At 41.3% G+C, this 27,481-nt stretch overlaps 1 protein-coding gene across 2 annotated transcripts in view; it reads right to left on the bottom strand.

Annotated features, from left to right (window-relative positions):
* Positions 1–27,481, bottom strand: part of AKR1A1 (aldo-keto reductase family 1 member A1) — a 539,772-nt gene that overhangs the window by 134,466 nt on the left and 377,825 nt on the right. For both annotated transcript variants that reach the window (XM_044085914.1, XM_044085915.1), the window contains exon 6: positions 25,830–26,029. In XM_044085914.1, the coding sequence (XP_043941849.1) occupies positions 25,830–26,029 (200 nt within the window). The remainder of the gene's footprint in view (positions 1–25,829; positions 26,030–27,481) is intronic.

Below are 27,481 nucleotides of genomic sequence, written 5' to 3'. Positions count from 1 at the left end.
AAGCATAGATGTCTGTGTATATCCAAAGAATGCATAATTCTCTCCCCTTATTCTGTGGGTTAGGATAAAAGGTAGGCAGATGAATAGTTTGGTTAAGGGCCACACTGGGCACTACATTAGGCATAAAAGTCAGGTTTGTCCTCAGAGAAACCCTGACTGGATGAAAAATGATAAAAGGTTCCACAGCCATGAGTGCCTGTAGCTCTGAGACTCGTCTTGCAGAAGTTATTGCTAGGAGCAGAGCTGTTTTCCAAGATAAAAACTTTATATCAGCTGTAGCGGCTGGCTCGAAAGGAGGCAGGGTGAGTTTTTCCAAGACATAATTGAGGTCCCACGCAGGTATTGGTGATCTCCCTGGAGGCCTTAAATTTTTGGTCCCTCTGAGGTACTGCCTTAATAAAGGATGAGAGAAGATTGGCGGTTCTGTACTGTAATGAGCCGAAATGGCAGAGGCGTGAATTTTTATAGATGAAAAAGATACGCCTTTGTCCAGCATCTCAGTCAAGTATTGCAAAATCTGAGGAATGTTTGGTACAGCTGTGTCAATTCCTAGTGCCTGGTTCCAAGCACAGAATCTCTTCCATTTTCCAGCAAAGGATTTTCTAGTACTAGGCCTCCTGGCCTCCAAAATGACATCCATCACCGCTTTAGTGAGAGGTGTGTTTTGTATGACTACATTATCCGCCATGCTGCCAGATTTAAGGTCTTGAGTTGACTGTGCAGGATCTGATTGTTCTGCTGGGACAGTAGATGAGGCACTTAAGGTAAGGTCCAGGCTGGGCATTGAGACAAGTTCCTTAGGACTGGATACCAGTACTGGCATGGCCAGTCTGGGGCAATCAGTAGCATATTTGGCTGCTCCTGTCTGACCTTTAGGAGTACCTTGGGGATGAGAGACAGAGGAGGAAAGGCATATACTGTTAAGTTTTTCCAGCTGAAAGATAGGGCATCCTTTCCATGCTTGTCTGTGATAAGTCCTTGTGCAAAATCTCGTTAGTTGGCAGTTGCGCGGTGAGGCAAATAGATCTATGTCCGGGCATCCCCATTTCCTTGTTACCATGCTGAAGACTTGTAGATCCAATTTCCACTCGTGAGGATCCATGAGGTTTCTGCTTAGTTCGTCTGCCAGAGTATTTATCTTTCCTGGCAGGAATTGTGCCTGCAGATGTACGTGGTACGTCAATGCTGTGTCCCACAAAAGTCATGGCTAGTCTGCAAAGGGGATAAGAGTGAGTGCCTCCCTGTTTGTTTATGTACCACATGACCGTGGTATTGTCCGTCTTTATCAGTAGTTGTCCCGGATGAAATAGGCCCTTGAAAGCTGTCAGGGCATTTTGAACAGCTAGCATCTCTTTTTGATTGATATGTAGATGCATTTGGTTTGCGGACCATGTGCCTTAAATACATCTTCCTGCCATGTGGACTCCCCAGGCATAATCCGATGCATCCGTTGTCAATGTCTGTGTGGCTGGGGACAGAGTGAATGGCTGTCCCTTGTTCTGGTGACAGGCCTTCACCCACCATCGAAACTCCTGTTGCAGGCAGGGAATGAGAGTAACTATTGTTTCCAGGCTGTGGCAATGTTGAGTCCAAACACTTTTTAAGTACCATTGAAGTTTCCTCATATGCAGTCTTGCATATGGAATTAGTAGAATGCAGGATGCCATGAAGCCCAAAGCCTGCAGAATTTTTCTTGCAGATAACTGGGCCTTTGTTGCCAACAGTTTGAAATAGGTAGTCAGTTGTCTTTGTTTGTCTGGCGTGAGATAAGCCATCTGGGCAGTTGTATTTAAGCTTGCACCCAGGAATATTATCTCTTGAGAGGGTACTAGTCTTGATTTCTGTTCACTGACTGTGTACCCTAGGCATGGTAGTAATCTCTTTACAAACGCCAGATGCTGTAGTAGAATGTCCTTGTTCTCTGCTTGAATGAGGCAGTCATCCAAGTAAGGATATATTTGTATTCCTCTTTGTCTGCAGTATGCAATTACTGGTGCCAGGCACTTTGTGAAGACCCTGGGCACAGTAGATAAGCCAAAGGGCAGTGCAGAGAATTGGTAGTGCATTGAGCCAGCTTTGAATCTGAGGTATGTTCTGCATGTTTGTCTGATTGGAACATGCAGGTATGCCTCTTTTAGAACTAAAGTCACATGCCAAGCCTTCTTGCCCAACATGGGCAGAAGCTGCTGTAGAGTCAACATTTTGAATTTTGGAATATCCAGATATGTGTTTAGAATAGACAGGTCCAGTATTGGTCTCCAGGTTTTGTCCTTTCTGGGTACCAAGAACAGCCTTGAATAGAATCCTTGCCCCTGCTCTTGCTCTGGTACTTGTTGAATGGCCCTCATGTCCATGAGGGATGAAACTTGGTTTTGTGCCTCTGCCCATTGATTGCATGGCAGGTATGGCATACCCTTTAGCCCTGGCAGGGTGTGGAAGTGGAACCTGTAGCCTTGTGATACTATATTTAGGACCCATTTGTCCTGGGTGATGATGTGCCAATTTTGTGAAAAAAGTGCTAGTTTCCCCCCAGAGGAGCTGCCAAAAGAGAAGTGCTTGGTGCTGGAAGGGGGAAGTCATTGAGACTGTTTCCTGTATGGCTGTGATTTTTCCTCTCCGCTCTTGGAGGTGGAAGCACCCCATTGTTTAGGCCTGTATAAGCCTTGGGGCTGTGATCTGCCTCTGGGGCATCTGTATCTGCCTCTTTGTGGCCAATCTGACACTGGAAAGGACCAATTCTTTGTAGGCCAGTTCCTACTAAATCTGGGAGGCTGTACCTGCAAGAAATCCTTGACTGTTTGCATAGATTTAGCTTTGTCCTCCATTTTCTTCAACACCTCTTCTGCTTTAACGCTAAACAAAGTATCATGCTGTAATGGAGCATCTAATAGTTTTGCTTTAACATGATCAGGAAGATTCTGTTCTTTTAACCAAGCATGCCTCCTAATGCCCTTAATCCTCTAGAGGGCCCATCTGTATACTGGAAGAATGCAAAGTTCCTATAATCACGGCTGCACAGGTAAAAAACACACTCTCCAAAGCCAAGAACACAGCATCCATGGGACCTGACAATATCCCAGGCTGCGTTCTACACGAACTACAGAATGAACTGCCACCCTACCCAAGTACCATATTCAATCATAGCCTCACCTCAGGCTTTGTACCCACTGAATGGCGCACCACGACGGTTATCCCACTCCACAAAGGGGGAGCCATGACGGACCCTGGGAACTACCGCCCCATTAGTCTGACGAGCCTGGTCTGCAAGGCCATGGAACGTATCATCGTGGAACTCATAAACAAAGACATTGGTAATCTCCAAACTGTGGACCCTACCCAGTTTGGATTTGTAAAAGGCAGATCATGTCTCCTAAACCTGATTGACTTCTTTGAAGCAGTCACCAAAGCCATAGACGAGGGTAAAATGGTTCACACAGCTCATCTAGATCTCACCAAGGCTTTCGACACCATAACCCACTCTGGAATTATAGATAAGCTCACTAAACTAGGTATAAATCCCTGTGTCACAAGATGGGTTGCCAACTGGCTCACGGACAGAACCCATACTGTGAAAGTAGCAGATTCCAAATCCGACTTCAGGCCAGTGACAAGTGGAGTACCACAGGGTTCAGTCCTGGGTCCGCTCCTGTTTCATATCCACTTCTCTGAAGTGCAGGCTAACACAGAAGGTCTTTGGCTAACAAAGTTTGCAGAGGACTGCAAACTAGGAGCCATAATCGAAACTCCTAACAATGTGGACAAACTACAAAAGGGTCTCACTGAGACAGATACCTGGTGTCAAAGCCATGGCCTGAAGCTCAATGCCAAAAACTGTATCGTCATCCCCTTTGGTAAAAGCTCTGTACCCATGAACTACCACATAGCTGGTAGTCTACTTAATGCCGAAAATGTGATAAGAGATCTTGGGACACAGGTGGACAGTAGTTTCTCCTTTGATAATCACATCGCCACAGTGGTCAGGAAATCCTTCTACATGGCTCATCTCATCACAAAAGGATTCTCATCCAGAAAAAAAGAGGTCATTGTTCCCCTCTACTCATCACTCATTAGACCCATTATAGAGTACAACACCCCTTTTGGTATGCACCTCACAAGACATCTACAACAACTGGAAAGACCACAGAAATACCTCACAAAGAGGATTACAGGCCTCAAACAGATGCCCTACGCAGACCGTCTCAAAAAACTACAGCTTTACTCCATCGCATATCGCCTACTCAGGGGTGATCCCTGCCTAACATACAAAGCTATGTCAAACCCAGAGCTGTTGGACATGCTCCACTTAAAGAAATCCCAATCCCTCCGAGCTACACGCTCTAGGGACCTAAACCTTGTCACCACAATAAACAGAACATGCTGGAGGGATAGATTCCTGTCCCAGAGACTTCCCATACTCTGGAACAGACTACCTATCTATGTCAAACAGAGCTCCTCATTAGCACTCTTCAAGAAAAATCTTGATGATTGGATGGGAAATGGGAAATTCCCCAGGGATCACTTTTGTGGCTCTGCTCGAGAGGGGCACAGGAAAATAATTTTCTTGGGTGGCGAAAGCCAGGGTACATTTTTTGGCTAGGCTTATATAGGCCCTAGGGCCAATAGCCTAGTACCTACCTATGAACCTATAATGACAGAACCTGTAACAGCGGCCCTGCAGGAGGCCTCTAGAGAATCAAAACCACATTGCAAAGTATGCTTTCCAACTTGTTCAGCTGCATGCAATAAATCCTGCATTTCTTTGTTGTTTGCACATTCTGAATTTGTTAACATTTTCTGTTTAAGCAATGACATAAGATATTGCTGATATTTAAGCATATGAAATTGGCAATTTAAAGCTCTTACAGCCAAGGTAGCAGAAGTATAAATCTTTTTACCCCATATGTCTAGGGCCCTAGAGTCCCTATCAGAGGGTTTTTTTGCAGTAGAAGCCTTGACCCCTTTGGGACCCTGAGAGAGAGTTTTTGGGTCAGCAGCAGGGTTTTTATAAAGAAATTTATGCGACTCAGGAACCCTATAGTATCTGTCTGGCTTAACAGGAGCTGGTGGTAAAGAGTCTGGAGATAGATTGGACTCTGAAAATACATCATCTACAATGTCTAAAACTGGTGGGATAGCCAGGGGCCTGTGCTGAGGCAATAAAAGGAAGTCTCTGAGCCTTTTCTTGGATTCTGAGTAATCGTGGCTCTCCCAGTGGAAATGTTCCCTCATAGTATGCAGTGTCTCCCCAAAAGAATAATCCTCAGGAGGACAGGCTGAAGGGATAGATTCTTCAGCATCAGAATCCTCATAGAATATTCCTGTTCAGAGGAGGAATCAGAGGAAATTGGAACCTGGTCTGAAGATTCATAATCTAACTCTTGCCTAGGTGTCTTATCAGAAGGGGGATGGGAACCCCTGATCAAAGTAATTATGTCTTCGGCCACTTTAAGCATCTGTTTTTTAGGCATGGAGGCCTGTCCAGGAGAGTGCTGTACTAGTTTCTTTGTCTTTAGAGCTGCTTTAGTCTTTGCCTTTGAAGCTGAAGTAGGTTTCACATATAACTGTGCAGGCCTGAAAACACCCTCAGAAGCTGATGCCTGCTCAGCGGCTCCAGACCCATCTGAGGGAATAGTTTCAGAGTGTCCAATACCTTGAGTTTCCAGCGGCCTAGTCGACTCAATGTGGGAGTCGGAAGCGGCCTGTGGCTCTGAGGTAGCAGGCATCAGGGGCTGCGAAAGTGCCTCACTGAGAACCGGCGACAGGCCTAGCAGAAGCCTCATTGTCGGTTTTGGATCTCGGATGCCTGCCCTTTTCTTTGTCTTTGCGCTTTTTATAAACTCCGGTAGTCAGCTGTTCCAACGGCATTATATAATTAAATCTTCTGCCAAAGTAATGGAATGCAAAATCGTTCCGACGCTTAATAGTGCGTTGGTTAAATTATGCCTTTTTCTGTATGCTACTGCACAAACTGAGGACAACCATCTCTGTTTCTCAGAAGACCTTACTAAGAAATATAGTTCAGAGGTACATCAAGTAAATATTCAACCACAATCAGAAAGTTTCTGCTCTTACTGGCCCATCTTCTGTCTTGCCTCCATCAGTGGTCAGACTTATCAGCTAGCCTTAACAACCAAGGCTTTTTCTTACAGTATGGTTCCTCGGCTCTTTCACTGTGTATTCAGCAGAAACACACCAGTGCTGAAAACAACTGAACCTGGAATACCAGTTGAATATGACTTCTGACTTGGGTTGAACATTTTAGATTCTTAGTGATAGAATTTCATTTGCTCTTTAATGTCGAGTGGTCAGCAAACACCCAGAGATCAATCAAACAATGCACTCACCTTACTTTTTATTTATTGGGCTTTAAATCATTACAAGTCTCAGCCTTAATTAAGAAGTTTAAAATTATTGGAGTCCTTTCTTTTTGGACTTCCTTTTGGCTGTTCTTCCCATCTTCTTTCCCTTGTCCTGAAAATACACCTTTTTCTTTGTTCTCTCTGCCACTCATATTTACTGATCATCAGCCCCCTCCAAGTCAATCAGCCCATTCGTTCTCCATTATGGGGCAAAGGCTGACTGTGAGGGCTCATTATTCATACAGTCACTAGGACGGTTTTAGATTTTGGTTGCCTTTAAGACCTACTTTTTGCATGCACCCGCTGAAGTACCAGGGGGTGGCCATGCAATGAGCTGACTGTGGAGGCTGCTCTTTCACTTCTACAAGAAGTGTTGCCTCCAAGCACTACTGTCCCTCACATGACCACTTAACTGTGGTTTCTCTGGCCTGCACCAAAGAAATAACACAGCCTTGCATGTCCTAGTGTGTACACAACCCCCAGGGAGACGTAAGCAAGCCACACCTCTTCACTCCTCCTCCTCACCTGGCTCCTTCAGTGCTTGATTATTGCCTTTTTTAACCATCTTTTAAAGCTTGAGCCTTTAACAAGTTTCTTTTTTCCCTTTGCATTCAAAACATCCATATTATAGTTGAAGCTTTCTCTTAGAATGTTACCACCTATGTCCTTGCCAGGTCAGGTCGTCACCACACTTGCACCCGAATAGGTTATTCTTGAAGCAATCCCTGAACTTTTCTTCTTGCTTTATTATATTTGCACATTACCCTTATGTTCTTTGAAGGCCTCAATACAGTTACAGTAATAAGACACTGATGCTGAGTGAAATGCAGGAATATCTTAAGATAAAAGGTAGGTGACAGAAAAAGGAGCTACCTTTCTTTTTGGTGTACATCAGTCATTCATATAGAGGAAAAGCCACATGCTGTACCTCTTCAATGCTGCAGCAGCCTTAGCTATATGGGTTATATCCTGCCTAGGATACAACAGCTGGCCAGCTTCCAAAGCTTAAGGGCACCTTCCATGCACCCAGACCATTGACAATTTGAGCAGAGCTGGAGAAAATTGGCAGTCTATTTACCAAGCTCTTCAGAGCTTTCATGCCAACTGAAACAGGGAGGCTAGAGCCCTGAAAGAGGACAATGCAAAGTAAATAAAAAATCAACATTCACACCATGGCAACAAAAATTACACAAAAAAAGGAGGATAGAGGGAGGGAGCAATTATTTGAACATCTGCTATTATGGCAAGTTTACTTACACAACTGTACTATGTTCATCATTTCATCATTGCTGCAGTAGCTTTAGCTATATGGGTGAATGCCATAGTTTATAAGGACTGGGAGGAGGAAGAATAATGGTCCAGGAGTCCCTGGAGAACATCCCTAGCAAAGTTTGCTCTAGACCTGGAAAATGAGCCTAGTTTGTAGTGAGAAACAATGTCTTTGTTGAAAATGAAATACGATTGTGATAACAGCCATCTTGCAGAAGTCAGAGCAATGCATAACACTATTCTCCACGTTAAGAGCTTCAGATTAGCCTAACAAGTTAGTTCAAATGGAGCAAGAGTTCATTTTTCCAAAACAAAATTAAGTTCCCAAGAAGAAGCCATCTGTTTTCTAAGTGGACAGAAATACAAACCCCTTTCAAAAACATCTTGACATGAAAGTCATTCTGGTGGAGTAGAATGATAAAGCACCAACTACAGCCCAGGCAACCCGGGTTCAATTAGAAGCTCGGCAAACTAATGGAGTGGCAGGGAGGGATGGGCAAGGGTTGGGGAGGGTGGCCTAATTGTTAAGGTGTTTGCCTTACAAACACAAGGAGCAGGGTTTGAGTCTCACAAGGGATAATTGGCTCGGCTTAAAATGGCTCGCAAGGGCAGTTAGCTTAGTACTAATCTATGAACCTATGTACTGGCTTGTACAGTGTTCGTTGAAGATGTCCATAGAGATGAGCTGCCATCAGATGTAATCAATGAGTAAGGGGAGTGGGGAAGGAAGCAAAGACAGATGACCCCCCAGGATGCCCTTAGGATCCACAACTGGCCCCAGCAGTACCACAGCAAGATGGGGGGAGGGGGTTAGGAGACTGCTGGTGGACCCAGAGTGGATATGGGCCACTGGGAAGGCAAGCCTATAAGTATAATGTAAAAAGGGGTATACAAAAATTCTCACATGGGATCCATGGAGAGACATGTTGAAAGTGCACCTAAATGAACTTTGACAGATGAGTAAGAAATGCCAGAGAATAAACACTTGCATACATGTTTTAAAAACAAAGATATACTGGCCTTAAAATGATCCTGGTTCTTAGTATGGGACCAACTAGAAAATATTTTCCATTTGCTAATATATGACATCCTATTAACAGGTCTTCTTTCTTTCTTTCTTTAATACCTGCTGCATTATCCCCAAAAAAACAGGTGCCTAAATGGTGTTAAAATGCAATCATCCAGGCAGTTAGTTGAAGATGTTTCAAGTTGGAGTGTATGAAATAACCCGTGTCTTGTGTGAGTAGGTTCAGTCTGTGAGGAAATTTGTGGTAATTGCCCTTGACCATTTCCAAAAGAATGGGGAACCATTGTTAAATGGACCAGAAGGGAGTCACTACATTTACCTTTGGAGAGTCCTTCTGAAACTTCAGAATGACCCTAAAAATGAGTGGAAAGGTATACCAGAACATACCAGTCCAAGGAAAAAGAGAATGCATCTGTTTCCCAGGCCTGCTTTCAGGGTGTTTGTTGAGGAAGGAGGTTAATGTATCTACCTGGGTATTCCCCACATCCGGATCAACTCCTGAAAGATCCCTTCATTTAGTTTCCATTCCTAAGGGCCTGTTCTGGTCCTGCTCAGCTTGTCTGCCACAATATTTTGCTCTGATGAAATGTAAGATACTTAAAGGTAAGATTGTGCTGAATAGCTATATCCTAAGCTACTATGGGTAATTTGCACAGGAGGTAAGACTGGGAACCTCCCTGTTTGTTGATCTAACAGATCACTGTGGTGTTGTCTATAACCACTTATAGAGGTGCTGGAGACCAAAGATGATCAAGAGAGTTGAGTGTGTTTATATTTGCCAATACCTCCTTCAATAGTGTGTGTTTTGGTGTGTCCTTTTTGTTCCAAAGACCCCGCACTATTATCCCGAAGACAGCTCCCCATGCAAAGACAGAGGCATCTGTTGTTACAAACTATATTGGAGCTGGAAGAGAGAATGGAATATTTGGATTCAGATAAACTTGTTTCCTCCACCAATGTAGTTCCCTTTCTTACAAATCCCAAAAATAGAAGTTGAAATATCAGTGGTGCTGATGTTATGGCCATACATATTTTAGAAGCCATTTACTTTTATGTGAATTCTGGCTAAAGGAATTATGAGAATTAATTACATCATGAATTCTAGTATCCAGGAAAATTCCCTTGCTGAAGTCTTGGACTGAGTGGAAAAACTCAGAAATAGATCTAGATCTACTCCTTCCTGTGGAAAAAAAAAGCTATTTGAACTGAAGTGTCTAGGAGACATCCCAGGAATATAATAGTGTGAAAGTGAGTCAAGCAAGACGTTTGACTGTTCTGGAAATCCAGTCTGCGAAGCACATCTCTTAGCCAAGTGAGAGATTCCTGACACACTACTCTGCAAAGATAAGCATATCAAAACAAGGAAAATGTGAATACCTTGTAGTGTGCAATAACTATCACTGGTGCTAGATACATCACAAATACATTTGGAGCAGTGAATTACCCAAAGGATAATGCAGAGCAGTGAACATGTAATCTAGACACAGAAAACCTTAAAACATATTTAAAGGATGCATATCATCAAATCTGCAGGTACCAAAAAACTGAAAGGGGGGATAAGAGGTAACAGATGGTGAAGGAAAAGCATTTCAAACTTTGAAACTTTCACAGATTGATAAAGGAAAGGTCTAGGACTGGTCTCCATGAGGCTTTTTTCCTTGCTACAAGAACCATTCTTGAATATAAATATTCCCCTGCCAAGGCAAGAGGAATGGGTTTCATTACCCAGAGTCATCAGATTCTGAATGGAAAGTGGTGGAAAAAGGAAATTTGATCTGGTGGATGAGGAAAACTCCCCTGAAAAGGAAGAAGGGATTCTTACTGACATCTGTACCCTTGTTATGATTCTTTTCAAAACCCATTTATCTGAGGTTATCTGCCATCACAGAGAGAAGAGGAGAACGAGATTTTGAGGAAGACTTAAAAGACTGGCAGGACTGGAAGGGGTGCAATTTGCATATAGTCATTCAGTCTTGGGACTGTCCTGGTTTCTGGGAGGCTCCCCTCTTCTTCTTCTTGGCTTCACCTTGCCAATGTATTTTGAACTTTTTGCTTGCCAGATGTTTGCAGAGTTTGATTATTTTGCTTTTCATAAAAAGATCCTGAGTTAGGGAAGAAACCTCTAACAACCTTAAAGAAGGAAAGCTGAAACATCTTAGTCACCCTTTGAAACAGTTTGCCCCCTCCTCATACTTTTTTAAGACCTCAACAACAAATGGTCAAATTACAACTGCCCTATCAAGGGGAGAATTCAACATTTTAGCCATAACATCCTCATGCAAATTTTGAAAATGCAACAATGCAAACCTTCTTTGTAGATTACATATGTGCAAACAGGCAGCAAATATAGGCTCTGAAGAAACTTAACATAATGATAATGTGAGGTATCCATCAGTAACTGAGGAGCACAGTTTACAGCAGTGCAGGTTCAATGAAAACAGGGCATGGATAAATCCCAGCCAGGTCCCTTGAGGTAGCACATACTTTATTCAGTGACTATTCCTTACAAGAATACATGATTTCTTTATAACAGCAGAAGCTTGGTTCCTGATTCTCAGTGATAAAGGTTGACCTGAGATTGTGCTCCTGAAATATGAAGTTAAGCTTGCAGCCTCCACAAATGACACAGGATTTTTGAAGCTGCAGATCTGAGTCAACAGCAGCATAATCAGCCATGGTAACCATTTTTGTCCTACTGATCTTGAGCTGATTAAAAAGCAACCAGTGTTGAGCACATTACAGGTCTTCAGGCAAGACATTTCAGAAAACAGCATCCTGAGGTAAGAAAATGTACAGCTATGTCATAAGTGTATCAGTGATACTGCACTTCTCCTAATAAGATCCTACAAAAAAGTGATGAGAAGAGAATCACAAACTGAATTTTGTTGAAAACTACAGCTCAGGAGGTAGTACAAGGAGGCAAGCTACTCCAGTACCATTCCTGTGATACCACAGAAACTTGCCAAGTGATCCAAAATGATTCTTTGGTCCACTGCATCAAAACCAAAAGCGGCTGTGAGATCAAGGAGGACCAGTACAGAATATCACCTTTGACTTTGGGCCATGAGTAAATCACTAAAAAAGCCTATTGAGGATAGTCATTACTGAGAGAAGTTTACAAAGTAGATTAAGAATCCTAAAGCCTATATTTCTTAATACAGAAAAAAAGATGCAAACAAACCAGCATTTTCCAGAACTTTAATGACAAAGGGGAGGTTGAAGAGACAGCAGCTATTGCCAAGATTATCAGGTTCTAGTAAAGGTGTCCTAAGAACTGGGGTAACTAAAGCCTCTTTAACAAAGGATGGAAAACAAATCACCCCAAATGAAACTAGGCAATATGGTATAGAACTGGACCCAGTGTATGTCTGATAAATTCTGGAAACCAAGAAATCAAAATCATAATCCAACAAATCAAACTATGACCTAAAGCTGGAAAATACCACAAACTATACCACAGAACTCCTCAGGAGGCACCTTGCTCATAACAGATCTAACGAAGGCAATCTCAGCTGAGTGAGAAGCTAATGTGCATTCACTAGAGGAAAGTGCCTTTGGACAGCAAGATGGTTTGAGCTGCTCAGCCTGTCCATCATTCTAAATAGTATTACCAAGTTAACTGATCACAGCCAAAAGGTCTCAGAAATGCTGCTTTCATAAAGGAGACTTCTGTTTGATACAGTAGTGGTGTTCATTCAGTCTTAGCTTGTCCCCCAGGAACTTGCAGAGGCATCAAAAGAGCTCCAACCACTGTTCAGCCATATGAAGGGAATGAAGTTTTTGGTCAAATCAAGGCTCATGAGTCACAAGGAGGACCAAGCAAACACAGGGATGAGGAGATCCACAGAAGTGGTCAAAACCGAGTTATAGGCAAGCACTAGCCAATCTGATGCAGAAGTGATCTTCAGGAAGAATCAATGCACAGCAGGATAAAGTTACTTCCGGGTGGCAAAGTTATAATTTATGGGTGCACCAGTCAAGACTGGAGAAAGCCACACAGGGGAGCACCACTGTGAAGCGAATTAGGCAACGTTAGACTAGAAAATCAGTTCCATAACTAAGCCAGTTGCTAATACACCAAGATGGAGAATATCTTATGTATACCCAAAACAAATTAGCAGTAGCGATAACTTGATCAAACCCATACCCCTTTTCAATGCAGAAGGATGCATTAACAAGGGGCATGGACTCCTAAACCAACCCAAACAGTGAAGTCAAATAAAATCAGCCTATTTGGCATAGGCAAGATTAACACACAGAGTAAGTCTATGATCTGAAGGGCTGTCCTCACACAACAAAGTAGATGGCACAGGAAGTGTTGTCCACAGTTTGCTCCTACGCCTATGACATACTCAAACAATTTGAATGATCAACTTCAGTGTGGAGAAAACACAGTGGAAAGAAATAAAGATAGTTATCCTGTTGATGATCCTGTCTCATATGGGGTGATGAGAAACCTGTACAGTAAAACTGCAGCCAAGACTGGACCAATGTTATCAAACCAGGTCTCCATTTCAAATGGCATATCATAGTTCTACAGAAGGTCAAAAATAACAGCACTGCAGTCTGTCCTAGCATTACTATATGCAACACCTAGGTACAGGCAAGGGACAGCAGATCTTCTCCATCTGCCCCTTAGGTATTACTACTAAAATGCAGTTGTGTTAGGAACTTATAACTGTAGTTTCTGGAGCATGTTCTCCTCTGTTGTAGTAGTGATAAACATCAAGAACCTCTGCTACAGAAAGCCAGATGGCTGGACTCTTTCCAGAGATCTTCACCCTTGTCCTCCAAGTTGGGTGAATACCCTGGTATGGGGAAGTCAGCATGTCTGTGACATAAATGGGGCAACTACAGCCACCACCTTTATTTCTTTTCTGTCACCCTCAGCTCAAGGGGTCAGGACTAGCACTGAAGCACAAGATATCCAGGGGTTATATGACTCCAAGAATGGCAGCCCAACCAGGAGGATCATGAAAGCTCCCTCACCAACTTCTAGGTCAAGCTGAGGAGGAAGAGGGTGAACAGTAGGGGTAACAGAGGGAAGGTGCCCTAACTCTAGGATACCCAGTGGAAAAGAAGAGAGTCAGAAATATTACTGTAGCAGTGAACATGATCTATCACCTACACAGCTGTACTACGCTCAGTATACTGATCATTGCTGCAGTAGTAATAACACTTAAGAATATTCTCAGAGCTTAAGGACTAGCGGGTGATAAGCCATAATGAAGTGTGGCTTACAAAAGACTTTACATAGCATGGTCACGAGATATCCTGCCATGGCTCTAGAGGTAACAGGCAGGTTATAATACTTGGAGAAAGTGTGGACAGATGATCTGGTAGCAACCTCCAGGATGGCCTGGGTGCTACCTTTCTATGAAAGGCAGTGGTGGTTGCTGCAACTCTTGAAGAGTGGTTTCTCACATGTCCTGCTACAGTTTTACCATGCAAGGAAAAAAAAAAGTAGACATAGTAAACGAGCCATTTAGAAATGGTCTACTTAGAAACTGGCCCAATCTTCCTATCTTTTGCAATGGCCATGTTATATAACTGGCCAGATTCCATTTTTCGTCCTGTCTTTTTATAGTTTAAAAAAAAAAAAAAAAACCTCAGTTGCCTAAACACACCCAGGGTATGCAAGAATCTTTCTCCCTTGTTCTATAAGATAGGTAAATAAAAGGGAGGTTAATGGTTTGATTCAGAGAAACTTGTGTTACCACTCTGGGCATGAAAGTTGGTTTGGTGCAGAGTGCTACCCTTTCTTTATGGAACAGGACAAAGTGCTGTTTGCACATATAGGCTTGTGGTTCTCATTATCCTTCTGGTGGGTGTAATGGCCACTAAAATGTCAATTTTGAGGTCACCTATATGAAGGATGCACCCATGGCTGTCTCAGAGGGCGGTAATGTTAACTTCTCTAACACAGCTGAGGTCCTATGGTGAATGGGGACCCTCAGATGTCAAGCTCCACTCCCTTAATGACGATGGAGAATCAAGGGGCGATCCCAAGGTAGGTAAGATGAGACTGCAGATACATGCACGTTCACACTAAGGCATAAGACAAACCTCTTCTGTAAAGGTTTGAAAGATATTTAAGGATCATGGACTATGAAGTGTAACTAGGGTCAGACCCTCTCTATGCTGACAAAGGAAGATTTTTTTCCCCCATTCTGCTAGGAAACTAGAAGCAAAAATCACACCTGACATCTTTTAAGCTAGAAAGCATGCTTGCAAAAAACCTGTACCTAAAAAGGATGAGTGCAGATCGTTGCAGCTCTCAGCATTAGTGTAATCAGATTATGGTGTATAAGAGACCCAGTGTTTTCAGTCAAGAAGTTCACATACTGAGACAGCAATACAGGTTCTGCCTTTACCATATTCAGTAGGACAGTAGAGGAACTGGAGGAAAGATGTAGAGAATCAGAATTGCCAGTTCATTTAGAAAGCATCCGTTTCCTAGATACCTGTGGTTAGTGTCTTAGTGCAAACTTTTCTGAGATATCCATTTTCTCGAAAAACAAAATAATCTGTTTCTAGCACACCCTATTCTATGGACCAAATCCAGAATAAAACCTCAGGGGATCGCATATGTCTCCAAAAAGCTTAAAGATTTCATCATAAATCTAATCAGCCTACACTAAGACTTCATGACTAGGGTGCACAGCAAGAGATGACAGAATTCCATCCTCATCTCATCAGAGCTTTAAAGGAGGCAGAGGACCACATTCTGAGGGGACCCCCCCCCCAGGAGACTCCTAGGGCTCAACAGAAACCAACACCAGGACTCACAGGAGGACAAAAGAAAAAGAAACATGGCTATCACTTTTATGGTAGATTATAAAACCGTCAGAAATATCATGACTGAAAGCAATTTACAGGAAAACAATGGGAAGACATACATATGGCTTCCAAGCATGCAACCAAGTCCAGAAGGTTTAAGATCTTTTCTTAAAAGTGTTTGCATAGATATTTTTATACCCCAAGCACACTTGAACGAAATTTTCCTCAAGTAGCTAGAAAATTTTGAAGGTATAATAGAGAAGAAATTGGTAAATGGAAACAATATTTTCGGGAGTGGAATGAGTTGGCATATTTTAAAATTTCTCTGCAGAGTACTCTACCAGAAATACTGGATGAGCAAATGGCTGTAAGTAAGGAAATTATTCTTCTGAGCTGGGATACAGGATCTAAATTGCCTAGACAGAGTAAGGCCTTAAATTTAATTCTGTTGGCCACCAAAAAAGCAATTACAGGAAAATTGAAATCAAAATTTACACCAACTGTATTTCAGGTACTGAATATTATAAAAAAGAAATAAAAAAAAAACTGGAAGAGGAATCTTTAGAAAAGGGAAAGAGCAAATTGTACACAAGTAAATGGAAATTGTGGAAACAAAACATGCATAAGAATGTTCAGGGGGAGGACGAGAAGTGAAGTTTAGTGAAGGCAGGAATTCAGCATTTTTTTTTTGTAATGCTGGACTGATGATAGTAGCAAATAAAATATATGGGATGTATATTGTATTTAAACATACTTCTCAGCCATACCAAATTCCTTGGTAAATACCAGTTTCGAGGGCAAAATATTGAGGTGCCACAAATTCCTGAGTGGCCTGAAGGAACTGATTAGAACAATACTATACTGGAATTAACTGGACACATCTGAAATGAGACTGAAACGAAGGTCTTTATCAGTTAATTACCCAAACTTGTGCTGAACAGGTGATGGTCTCTCCTCTATGGGCAAGTCTTGTGTATTTTCAGAATGAATTTTCCCAACACTGTAGTTCATTTAATAAGCTTTATTAGATGTTCACAATATCCGAATACTGCCTTCATTAACAGTGCTGACAAACAATAACAGTTTGTAGAAATGCTGGTTAGTAATAACAGTGCTGCTAAATATGTCCAAAATTTCTGCAGATATGTTCTGATTGTCCTGAATAATGTAAACTGAAACCGTCTTTATTTGACTTGCCTTCTGTACTCAGGCTCGAGTGTCTCTACTGCAGCTTAATTTTTTCTGTATGTCAGGTCGAACTAATTAACTGACTTCCCAAACTGCATTTGAAGTACATTTTAATAATACCAAAAACCTGTAATGCTTTCCAAGCCTCCTTAGCCTTGGTTCTCAGTGCTTGTCTTTTTTTGTAGTCTTTCAGGGGCCTAGCTGCCCCATTATCTTAACAGTTTCTTGATTCTTCCCTTGAGGAAGAGAAGAGAACAGAAAAAGAACACTCTGTAGCCTTTCCATGGGAACGGTTATCTCTCATGTTGGATCGGCAAGGTTATTTTTTCCTTCTGCTTAAATGTCTTTTCTAAAATGTCTGACACTACATATTTATGCCTAATAACTACTTTAAAATGGAAGTCCCTAATTGAACATGGCCCCTTTAATTTCTGAATTTCTCGGGTTTGTTCCTGATGTCATCACGTGTAGGGCATGCACGATGACGTCAGCTTCACAAGGCAGATAGGCTGGAAGAAGAATGCCGAGCCAGTAACTTAAGGCATAAAAAGTGTATTGTTGGATTAGAGCTCGGCTCAAGATTATGTGCGAGAGAAACTTTCTTTTTCATATGTGCTTGCAAGTTAAGCTTGCACTTTTACTGTTATGGCAGCCTTTGAATTCTGTTAAAGTTAGTTAAGCTTGTGTGTGTGCGAATTCGACTGCAGACACTTAACGGCAGATCATCATAGTTTGCTGGAGATACTTTTACTGAATGACAGCATTGTAGACATCATGCTTTCAATTCTATTAAGCTATTCTGTGTTAAGTTAAGCTTGTGTGAATTCAACTGCAAAGTGCAAAGTGTGTGCATGCAGGCATCTTCTTTTACTTAACTTCTGTGAATTATACTGCAGGCACTTAACAGCAGATCATACTTGGCTGGAGATACTTTTACTGAATGATGGCACTGCATTCTGTTAAGCTATTCTGTGTTAACTCGACTGCATGCAGGCATCAGCGTGAATTCAGAGATACGTTTACTTCGGCTCGAGATTATGTGCGAGAGAAACTTTCTTTTTCATATGTGCATGCAAGTTACACTTGCACCTTTATAGCAGCCTTTGAATTCTGTTAAGCTTGTGTGTGTGTGATTTCGACTGCAGGCACTTTGCTGGAGATACCTTTACTGAACGATGACATTGCATTCTGTTACACTATGAATTCGACTGCATGCAGGCATCAGACTTTGAATTCAGAGATATGTTTACTTAACAAAGGGTGTGTGGGTGTGTGTGTGTGTGTGTGTGTGCGTGTGTAAAATGCCTAAGTTAGGTATAACTTGTGGTTAAAGTTACTTAGACCCAAACCATGTACCTTGGGTACAAGGAGTAAGAGCCTATATTCTCTGCCATACCACCACCACTTGTGATTCAGAGTCAAGTCTATAGTTCCCAACTGTCCAAACTTTTACAGAACGTCTAGAATTTTTGGCTCATACATTTTGTCTGTTCCTCATAAAGTCTATGTTTTTCTGGCAAATCAGTGAGAAGTGAATTCACTAAGTAATGACAGCCATTTAAGTTTCAGTCTTCCTTTCAGGAAACACATGGTAACACAAAACATTTTATTCTAGCAACTTTTCTAAGATTATACAAGCAATGTTTAAAATGTGTCCCTGGTTTTGGGCCTTTGTCTCCCCCCAATAAATTTTGGCTTTTTACAGATTGCTTGTGCTACAGAGTTCTTCCGGGGGGGAGAGAAGTTTAGTGCTGCTTATGCCAAGTCTGTTTGTGTTGCTAGTAGCACAACAGGTAGAATACTTGCTTTTGATGCAGAAGGCTGTGGGTTTTACTCCCACAGTACGTAGATAGATTGCTGATACTGTACTGTGTTGTACTTTTAAAGGGGGTGGATGCTGCAGTCCTGAGAATGTCCTTTTTGTTGGAGATGCCTAGTAACTATGAACCTGTTATCAGTTTGCCATCCATTTCCTATTGCAATATTTACTAGCTTATCATTTTTTTAATGTAACATAGGCAATGTATTCCTCAAGGGCCACAGGCACTTTATAGATGCAACAATGAAATATAAAGTTGTTTGCCAGCAGCAACCTCCTCATTTGTTACAGATTTCTTTAATGTGGAATTATTTAGATAACTTTTACTTCTGCATAGAGTGTGCATACTTACTGATACTTGTGAATTGTAGCAGCTTGAGTAGACTTTTATGATGGAAATGTTCTGAATTGGGCAGCTTTGTCATTATTGGTTCATGCATTTTGTTTCATTGCTTACTGGAAAAATGTTCAAAACAATAAATTTAAAATAATTTAATAAAGGTGTTGAAAAAAAAAACAGAAAGATCATGACAAAAAACAGGATGGTGATTACAGATAATAACTAGCTGTAAAAATACTCCTAGGACCCCCAGCCTTGTTTTGTTTTCAACAGACCAGGAACGTTAGGGATTAGGTAGAGTGTAAATTCAGACTGGAGGAAGACAACCAAGGAACCTGCCCCTGTGCCCCCCCCCCCCCCACCAGCACTTACTGCAACTACATGAACAACAAAGAATACTACTTTTGCTCAGCACTCAAGAGAAAAATCAACAGCACTTGCTAACTGCAACACTGCTTTGTGATACACCACACACACACTGCAATGGCTGCAGTTGTTTATATGGAGGGAAAACTGAACCAGTTCAAAATTTGGGTGGCACACGACCTGTCTGACATCAGACTCCAGATCCTCATAAACCAACGTGCCAAGCACTGCTGTGATTTCCCAAACCACAAAGTTTTCCCCTTCCACATCCTGGACATGCACACTATGGGTCCATTCAAAGGAAACAGGAAACTCCATCCTCAAAAAATGAAGTTAAGCTGGCAGATCAGGCTGGACACCCACCACCACCCTGGTCCAGACTCAAGCATTTCCATCAAAAGTGGACTTGCACTCAAGAAACTAAACCATAAATCATACAGCTAAATCACCTGTACTGTTTAACTCAGGACTTTGACATTCACTGGTAATTTACTTTAATTGTTGCTGTTAATATGAAAAATACAATCAAGATATTAGATATGTAGATCCCTGCATCTACTTGGTACAGTTTTTGCCTGGTGAACTAGGAAAAAAGCAACTCTGCTTTTTTTTTTTTTTTTTTGTGATCTCATGATGTATACAAAGCTAAACAGGAATTGCCAAAAGTTTGAAAATGTTTTTACGTCATGATGTGTACCAACTTAAACAGCAATTTTCAGGTATTTGAAAATGTTTTCTACTACTGATTTGTGACTTGGGCTTTCCTTTTTTTGTTAGGAGTAAAGAAAAGGGGCAAAACACTAGCATTCTAGTCTGACAGTCTACATCCATACTTATTACATCGGCCTCTTATAATACCTAACCTTGCCCTTTGCCCCATGGCACCACTCCCTCTCTTAGCAGACTGGTTAACTGCCCTTCCACCTGATCCCTCCCAGTTTCCAACCCTTTATCTAGCCAGACACAGCGTTATCTAGCTATCTTTTGCACTGCTGTCACCACCTGGAACCCGAAGAGATGAAAAATCTGAATAGAAGAGCCCTCAGTAACTGCTAGACCCAGGAAGAGGCTTGACAGTGAAGATGCTTGACTGGAACACCATAGAACCATGCTGTGAGACTAGGGGGCCCTCTCCCTCTCACTAAAGATAACCCACAGCAACCAGGCATAGTTGTTTTAGCCACCTGACTTGCATTTAACATAATTTCTTTAATGTGCAATACTGCAATACAGTGAAAATTATTATCCCAGGGTCCCACTCCACACTGTTGTATTCTTTATACCACAGGTACAGTTTTCCTATGCTCAAAGAAGATCTGAAATACTTATTTGTATTAAAGGTTTTGTTTAGTATGCAGTTCACAGCTTCTTGGCTTTTTATTCCATGGGCAAAAAGAGCCTATACAAAAGATTCAGAGGTCTCAAACTGTACCTTTTCTCTCCTACTTGTGGCACATCCATGAGATCTGTAAAAATAAGCCCTGTGACTTGTTTCCACTGTAAGCTATTTCTCTAGATGCATGTATTTTTCAAAAAAATGGGAGTCACTTAGTATGGCTCTAAACGACTACTTCACATTGCATATAAAAAGGTCAGTTTTCATCAGGAAGAAGAATGGGGACTGGTCGCATTAATCATGTACATAAACCACTTATAAGCAGGCACCATAATCTTTTTTTTGCCCAATGATTAGTCTTTCATAATGTACTACAGGAAATATGAGCCCCGTAAAAGTGGGCACTGCCTCTCATATTACATATGGTACAAGCATTGATAAGAACAAAGACTGGAAAAAGTTCTGTGATAAAGCTTTCATAATTAGCTCCAAGGCATATGAGCCCCACAAAACCAGACACAGCCTCTCATATTACATGTGATACAAAAAAGGCTAGTATGGTGATAGCCTCATAAAAGCAGGCATTTGCAATGATAAAACTGTAAACCACTCTACAAACTACTTTATTAGATGAAGCATGGGTGAAAGCATTTTTTTTTTATTTTTTTTTTATATATAGTTCTATGATAGCTCATAGCGTATTTTTTTTTTGTTTGTTATAATTAAAAGTAAAACCCTTTTAACTAAGAATAAGGTTCCAGAGGCTGCTGAGCTGATAAACACTCACAGATCTTTCAGGAATATTCAAACAAGAGAGTAACCTCTAAGATTTGGGATTAGCTCCTTGTTTTTCCATCTCCCAGATTTTCCTCCAATCAGCTCTCCTGGACATTCCCCACCAGTCTGGTTTACATACATGGCAACTGCCACTATGCTTTTTAAGGATGCAATGCAATGTGAGCTGATAGGCGAAAAAGAAAGTTATGTACCTACCAAAACTCTACATATTCTTAAGGAATGCACTCTTTCGTAACCCACAGACTTTTTCTGCTATCCATCACATCCTGTGCCTTCCTCCACCATTTCTAGTTTCTGACCAAGGTAAGTAACACTTAAACTGAATAATAAAGCTTCTACACCAGATACAGGGTGTGGAGTACGGGACAGTACAATTTTGTAAGAACTTACAATAAACGAAAGTTAGGTACCTACCATAAAGTTAGATCCATGTTGTCTCATTTTCGTCCGCTTCAAACGTGTGGATTGTTGGATTTGATGGGATCTGACCTCTGTGCTGATCTTGAGCTTATCAGTTTCAGAGTTCTGACATCTCCCCTACCTATAATTCCCTACGGTGCACCTCAGATACTCAGATTTACCCCTATAAAGTGTACAATTTATACACACACACACATACATACACATACACATCTATATATACACATACATTCCCACCCCCCACATACACACGTGTGTTTATGTACCTTAGTGAATTAATGTAGGGAAGGGAAAAACCTTGGCAGAGGGAAATCTATCTGTTAATCTGTAATGGCTTTTGAGAAGAAATTCATTCCAGTGAGGCTATGCTGGTACAGAGAGTAATCTGCACTCGATCATCTGGGTGACAATTTGGAAGGGGCCTGGAGGGAGGGAGGGAGTTTGAAGTAGACAGAAATGAGACAACATGTTAGGGTAAGTACATAACATTTGTATACAATGTTTATTTTCATCCAAACATGTGGGACAGCATCCTAAGCTGTCAAACTGGGTGGTATCAAGGAAGGACATTCCTGAGTATGGTGGAGCCAAAAGATGAGCACGATCTGGATTGTTCATCCAACTTACAGTGGGATACAAAGGTGTGCACAGTTGCCCAGGTAGCTGCTGCTGCACAATCATCAACTGATAATCCTCTATTGAAGGCTATAGAAGTAGAAACTCCTCTTGTTGAAGGTGATTTGGGTTTATTCGCTAAAGGCAAGTTTTTTCTACAATATACAAAGAAGATGTGATCTGAAAGCTATCTGGACAGAGTTGTTTTAGAGACTGCCTTTCCTAATTTTGACATAGCAAAGGAAATGAATAATTGGTCATCTTTTCTGAAGTCTCGTCCTCTGAATATAGAATCTGAGCTGTCTGTGAACTGACAAATGTAAGAGATATTTTCCCTGGTTAGAATATATTGAAAAGAACACAGGGATGTGTATAGACTGATTTAAATTAGTATTAGATGCCACCTTAGGAAAAAGGAGGTGATAGTTCTAAGGGAAACCCTGTCCTTGTATTAAAAAAAAAAAAAAAAAAAAAGATATGGAGGCTTTGATGAGAAGACTTGTAATTCTGAGATTTATCTGGCTGATGTTACTGCAACTAGAAAAATAACATTCCAAGTAAGAACTTTTAAATCTACTTTAATATCAGGCTCAAAGGGGAGTTGAGTTAGAGCTTGTAAGATAATGGTGATGTACCATGGCAGTGCTGGATCTCTAATGGGATGTATGAACAGGAATGTACCCTTAAGAAAAGCTTTTGAGATCCTGAGTGATGGAATGGATATATCGTCAACAGCAACATGAAAACTGGAAATAGCTGCCAACTGAATCTTGTTCGTTGCAAAGCTGGAGTCCTTTTCAAACAGATCAGACAGAAGTTCAAGTATGGAAGGAACTGGTGCCGAGAAGGGATCTAGCCCCTTGAAACAGGCCCAAAATCAAAAATCTCTTCCATTTGCTGTGGTAAACTTTCCTAGAAGACAGTTTCTGTGAAGCAGAAAGAATGCTGACTACTGCAGGAGGAAGCTTGGTATCTCTGGCTACGGTTAAAACTGGAGGAACCATGCTGCAAATCTCATGGATGTCTGATAAGGAGGAGGCCATCTGGACAGATGGATTAGAAGATCTGAATACTGATCCAACATCTATGAAGGATGTACTAGAAGAGTCTATAGGAAGAGGAACTAAGTCTGTCGGGACCAAAAGGGTTCAATGAGGATAACACTGGCCTTGCACTGTCTGGCTTTCTGCATGAACTTGCTCATTAGGGGTACCAGAGGTTAAAGCATACAAGAAGACCCCGAGGACTGTGGACCACACCATCCCTCGGTGACTCTCTCTCTAGGGAAATCAAAGCAAAGTACCTGCTACATTTGCGGTTTAAGATAGGAAGCAAAAAGTTGCAGCAAGATTTGCCCAGTGAATGAAAAATGCTTGTTTCCCTGTAGTGTGAGGGACCACTCCTGAGGCATTAGTACTGTCCTGCTTAATTTGTGTGCATGTACAATGGAGTCCCCCGGGATGTGCACTGCCATCAGAAAGCACTGTGAAGACATCAGCCACTGCCAAACTCATATGCCTTCCCAACAAAGATAGTAAGAACAGATTCTTTCTTGTTTGTTGATGTACCACACAACTGTTATATTGTCTGTTTGTATGGATATCACAGCCGTGGGCAGCAGGTCCTGAAAAGCCTCCAATGCTACGAGAACCACTCTCAGCTTCAAGATACCGATGTGAAGAGTGTCCTCTGTCATTGACCATCTTCCCTTTGAAATGTCCCCTCCCCACCCTAGAAGGGATGCATCCACGGTCACCGTTGCTGTTGGGAGGATCCATCTGGAAAGTATAGCCTTTGGTCACTGATGAGGAAGTTATCCACCTAGTGATGTTTTTTTGCAGACTTGTGTAATCCAAATTTTTTGCATGTAGAGGGAGGATGAATCATGCCCATTTTACTGATAGAGTCCACTGCAGTACCCTCATGAAAAATCTTGCTAGAGGAATCATAAGAATCTCAGAATCCATGATGCCTAAGAGACATAGGATTAACCTTACTGGTGGTTTTGGGTGATGAAGAACATGTAGAGCTGTCAGGTGAAGTGACTGAACCTTGGTCTAAGGAAGGCTGACTGGCTGAAGTTTGGTGTTTAGGTGACATCCTATGCACTCCATGGTTTGCGTTGGAGTCGATTAACATTTTAAGTTGACTGAAATTCCTAAGTTTTGGAGCAACTGAAATACATGGTTCCCAGTGTCTAAGAGGATGCTCAGTGGGAGTAGTGAAAAGCCAGCTGTCTGGATATGGGAAGATCTGGATCCTCTGAAGGTTCAGATGTGCCACTACTACTGCCATGATCTTGGTAAACACTCTAGAGGCTGTGGTAAGACTAAACGGCAGAGCTCTGAAATGGAAATGAATGGGTCCCAGACAAAAGTGGAGAATTTTCCAGGATTGTGCCACTATTTTGATGTGACAGTAAGCATCCTGAAGAGCTATACAGCACATCCAATTTTCCTGCCCCAGTAGAGGCAAAATGGACTGAACCGTGAGCATCCAGAATTTTTTATTAATCAGTTTAAGTGACTTGGATCCAAAATGGGTCTGAGTTCCCCAGTCTTCTCTGCATTAAAAAGAATCTGGAATAGACTCTGGATTCTAACTGATCATGGAGGACCAGATGGATGACACTTTCTAGCAGCTTTGAAATTTCCATGGCTGCTAAGTCACACTGATTGGATAGAACATTGGGGATTTTTTTTTCCTTCTGGGGTTGGAGGAAAAAGAAAACAGAAAAGCCTCTGGATATTATCCTTAGCATCCATGAATCTGATGTTATCTTTTGCCAGGCTTAACAATGCAAGACGAGATGCCCCCAACTGCCTCCAGCAGCAGTCGGGCAACCATTTGGGGGCAATGAAAGGTTTTCTCAGAAAATGAACCTCAAAAGACTTGTTTTGCAGTCTGACTCTTGCCTCTTGCATCATCTGTTAAAATTACCTCTCCCTCTGCCACAGGAAGGTCTGCCACTTTGGGAATCAAGGAAAGAATTCTGATTTACAGAACCAAATTCTTCTTCCCTGATCCCTGGCTTCTAGAGAGTGTTCTTTGTAGGGTACAGAAGTGTACTCATACTGCATAGAGAGTCTTGCCATCCTGTTGACTCCTGGTAAGTACATTCTTGACTTTAGATACAAATAAGGTAGAACCATCGTGGGGAGCATTAACGAAGAATGACTTGAATAAAGTAAGTACATAGAAAAGGAAGAGTAAAAAGCTGAGTAAAGCAACAGTACATTTCATGAACACAGTTTCCAAATCATTTTCATTTGCTAACACTTTACATTATGCATTAAGGGAAAGGTAAGACAGCCACAAAAATGGATAAAAAGCAGTGGTAATTAAATACAAAGAAGGAAACCACGTAAAGACGTACATGGTGAAGGAAGTTCCCCTGCATTGTACCCTGCAGAATATGAGTTGAGCTCAAGCTTACTTTATTTTAGTTTATGGTTTTATATATTGCCAAGCTGCACTTACACATTAATGATCAGAAACAAGTATAGGTGTACCTGAGAAGGATCTGTGCTGGAGACTTTTTATATTTCTCAGCCAACTTTTTTATCCCAGGTTCTTCCAACAGGATTGGTTCATCTGGGTGTTTCCACATTCTGTCTGGTGATCCAAGAGGGCTGTATGCTGTTAATACAATTCCTCTGTCTTTGCAGTGTGCTAGAAGCTCCTTCTGGGCTAGATATGGGTGACATTCCACCTTTTTAATAAATGAAAAAAAATAATGTTTACATGTCATATAATCATGTCAATAATTATGAAGACAGCTAGAAAAAGATTCCAAAAACAAAATACATCTTTCAGACTTTTGTTCAACTGCAAGAGGGACATAAGGGCAAAACAGCAAAATTAAACACTATGCATACATGTGACAGCACCTTGAGACAAGCAATACAAATACGAAACGTAAATTGTCAGTGGTCAAGTCTCCATGCCGTACTGCACCACTATTACCACAGGCTACAAAAGGATGTTGGATGCAGGACAACAACTCACGTCCACATAAACAAGCATAAGTGAAATGTGAAACTGCTAGACGAAGGATGGAAACAGTGGGTCAGCAGAAGGACTGTCAAATCTATTACTATGATTTAGGATATAGGGCATATAACAGGAAAAAAAGAGACCACAGATAATGTTAAGACTTTGCATGCAATAGAAAAAAAAAAGATAATCAAAAATATTTACTTTGAGCATGTTATACCTGCCTTTCCAGTGTCTTATCCCCATATGAAATTCAACATTACAATGCCTAGAAACATTGACACCAGAAATATCAAACTATTGGTGAAACTGCCTAAATTCTAAGAAGGTTTTTCAAGTCTAACACAGTGATATGGACGGACACAAGAAAGGCAGATCATGACAGAAGTTTAACCTTAAGACTCCTGAGACTGCAGATGTCTAAAAGTAGAGGAAGCACTACATTACACATAGTTATTCTGAGCACTGTGAAGGTCAAAATGATTTAACTTGCCCAGCTCTGTTGCATACAGACATGAAAGCCCTGATTGCAAACAGTAGACAATCAAAACCTGGAACCAAGGAAGGCAGGCACAGTGTAGCAACCAAGGAATTCTTTATTCAAACCCAAAAGTTTAGTGCTTTCGTCCTGGTCAAAGACTTTATCAGAACTGTTAAACATCATACTCACAGCCATTAAATAACCAGGAAAATCTCATCACATGTTAAAATCAACTAATAAAAAAATTACACCAATATATCAAGATGTAAATTAGAATAAATGAACTGGCAACACACAAAACACATTTAAACAATATTAAAACAATGATACCAACATTATCGATGGTCCCAGAAGTAAAACCTGATTACGTCAATTAAAAAGTCATATTGTGACGTTAGAAAATAGACATATAAATAACATCCAACCTAACCCCAAGTCACCCTTCAAGATTTCTAAGCTTGAGTAGGGGGTAAATGGAACAACTATCATTAAGACCTGGAAAACATAGTGCATTGAGCCTTAAAATCCAAATTAACTCTTTCCTGCTCAAATGCTCGTCAATAAAAAAATCCCCTAGTGTCCTTTTCAACATAATCAGTGACAACAAACTTTAAAAATGTGTCCTGGATACAAAGCCACAAGCCGGCATAATGCATTGAAAGTTCTAGCCTTCACTATATCATTGGA

The sequence above is a fragment of the Protopterus annectens genome, chromosome 10.part0 (assembly GCF_019279795.1).
Source record: "Protopterus annectens isolate FY-2018-M chromosome 10.part0, PAN1.0, whole genome shotgun sequence".
NCBI lineage: Eukaryota > Metazoa > Chordata > Ceratodontiformes > Protopteridae > Protopterus > Protopterus annectens.
This window is presented reverse-complemented; position numbering and strand designations above follow the sequence as displayed.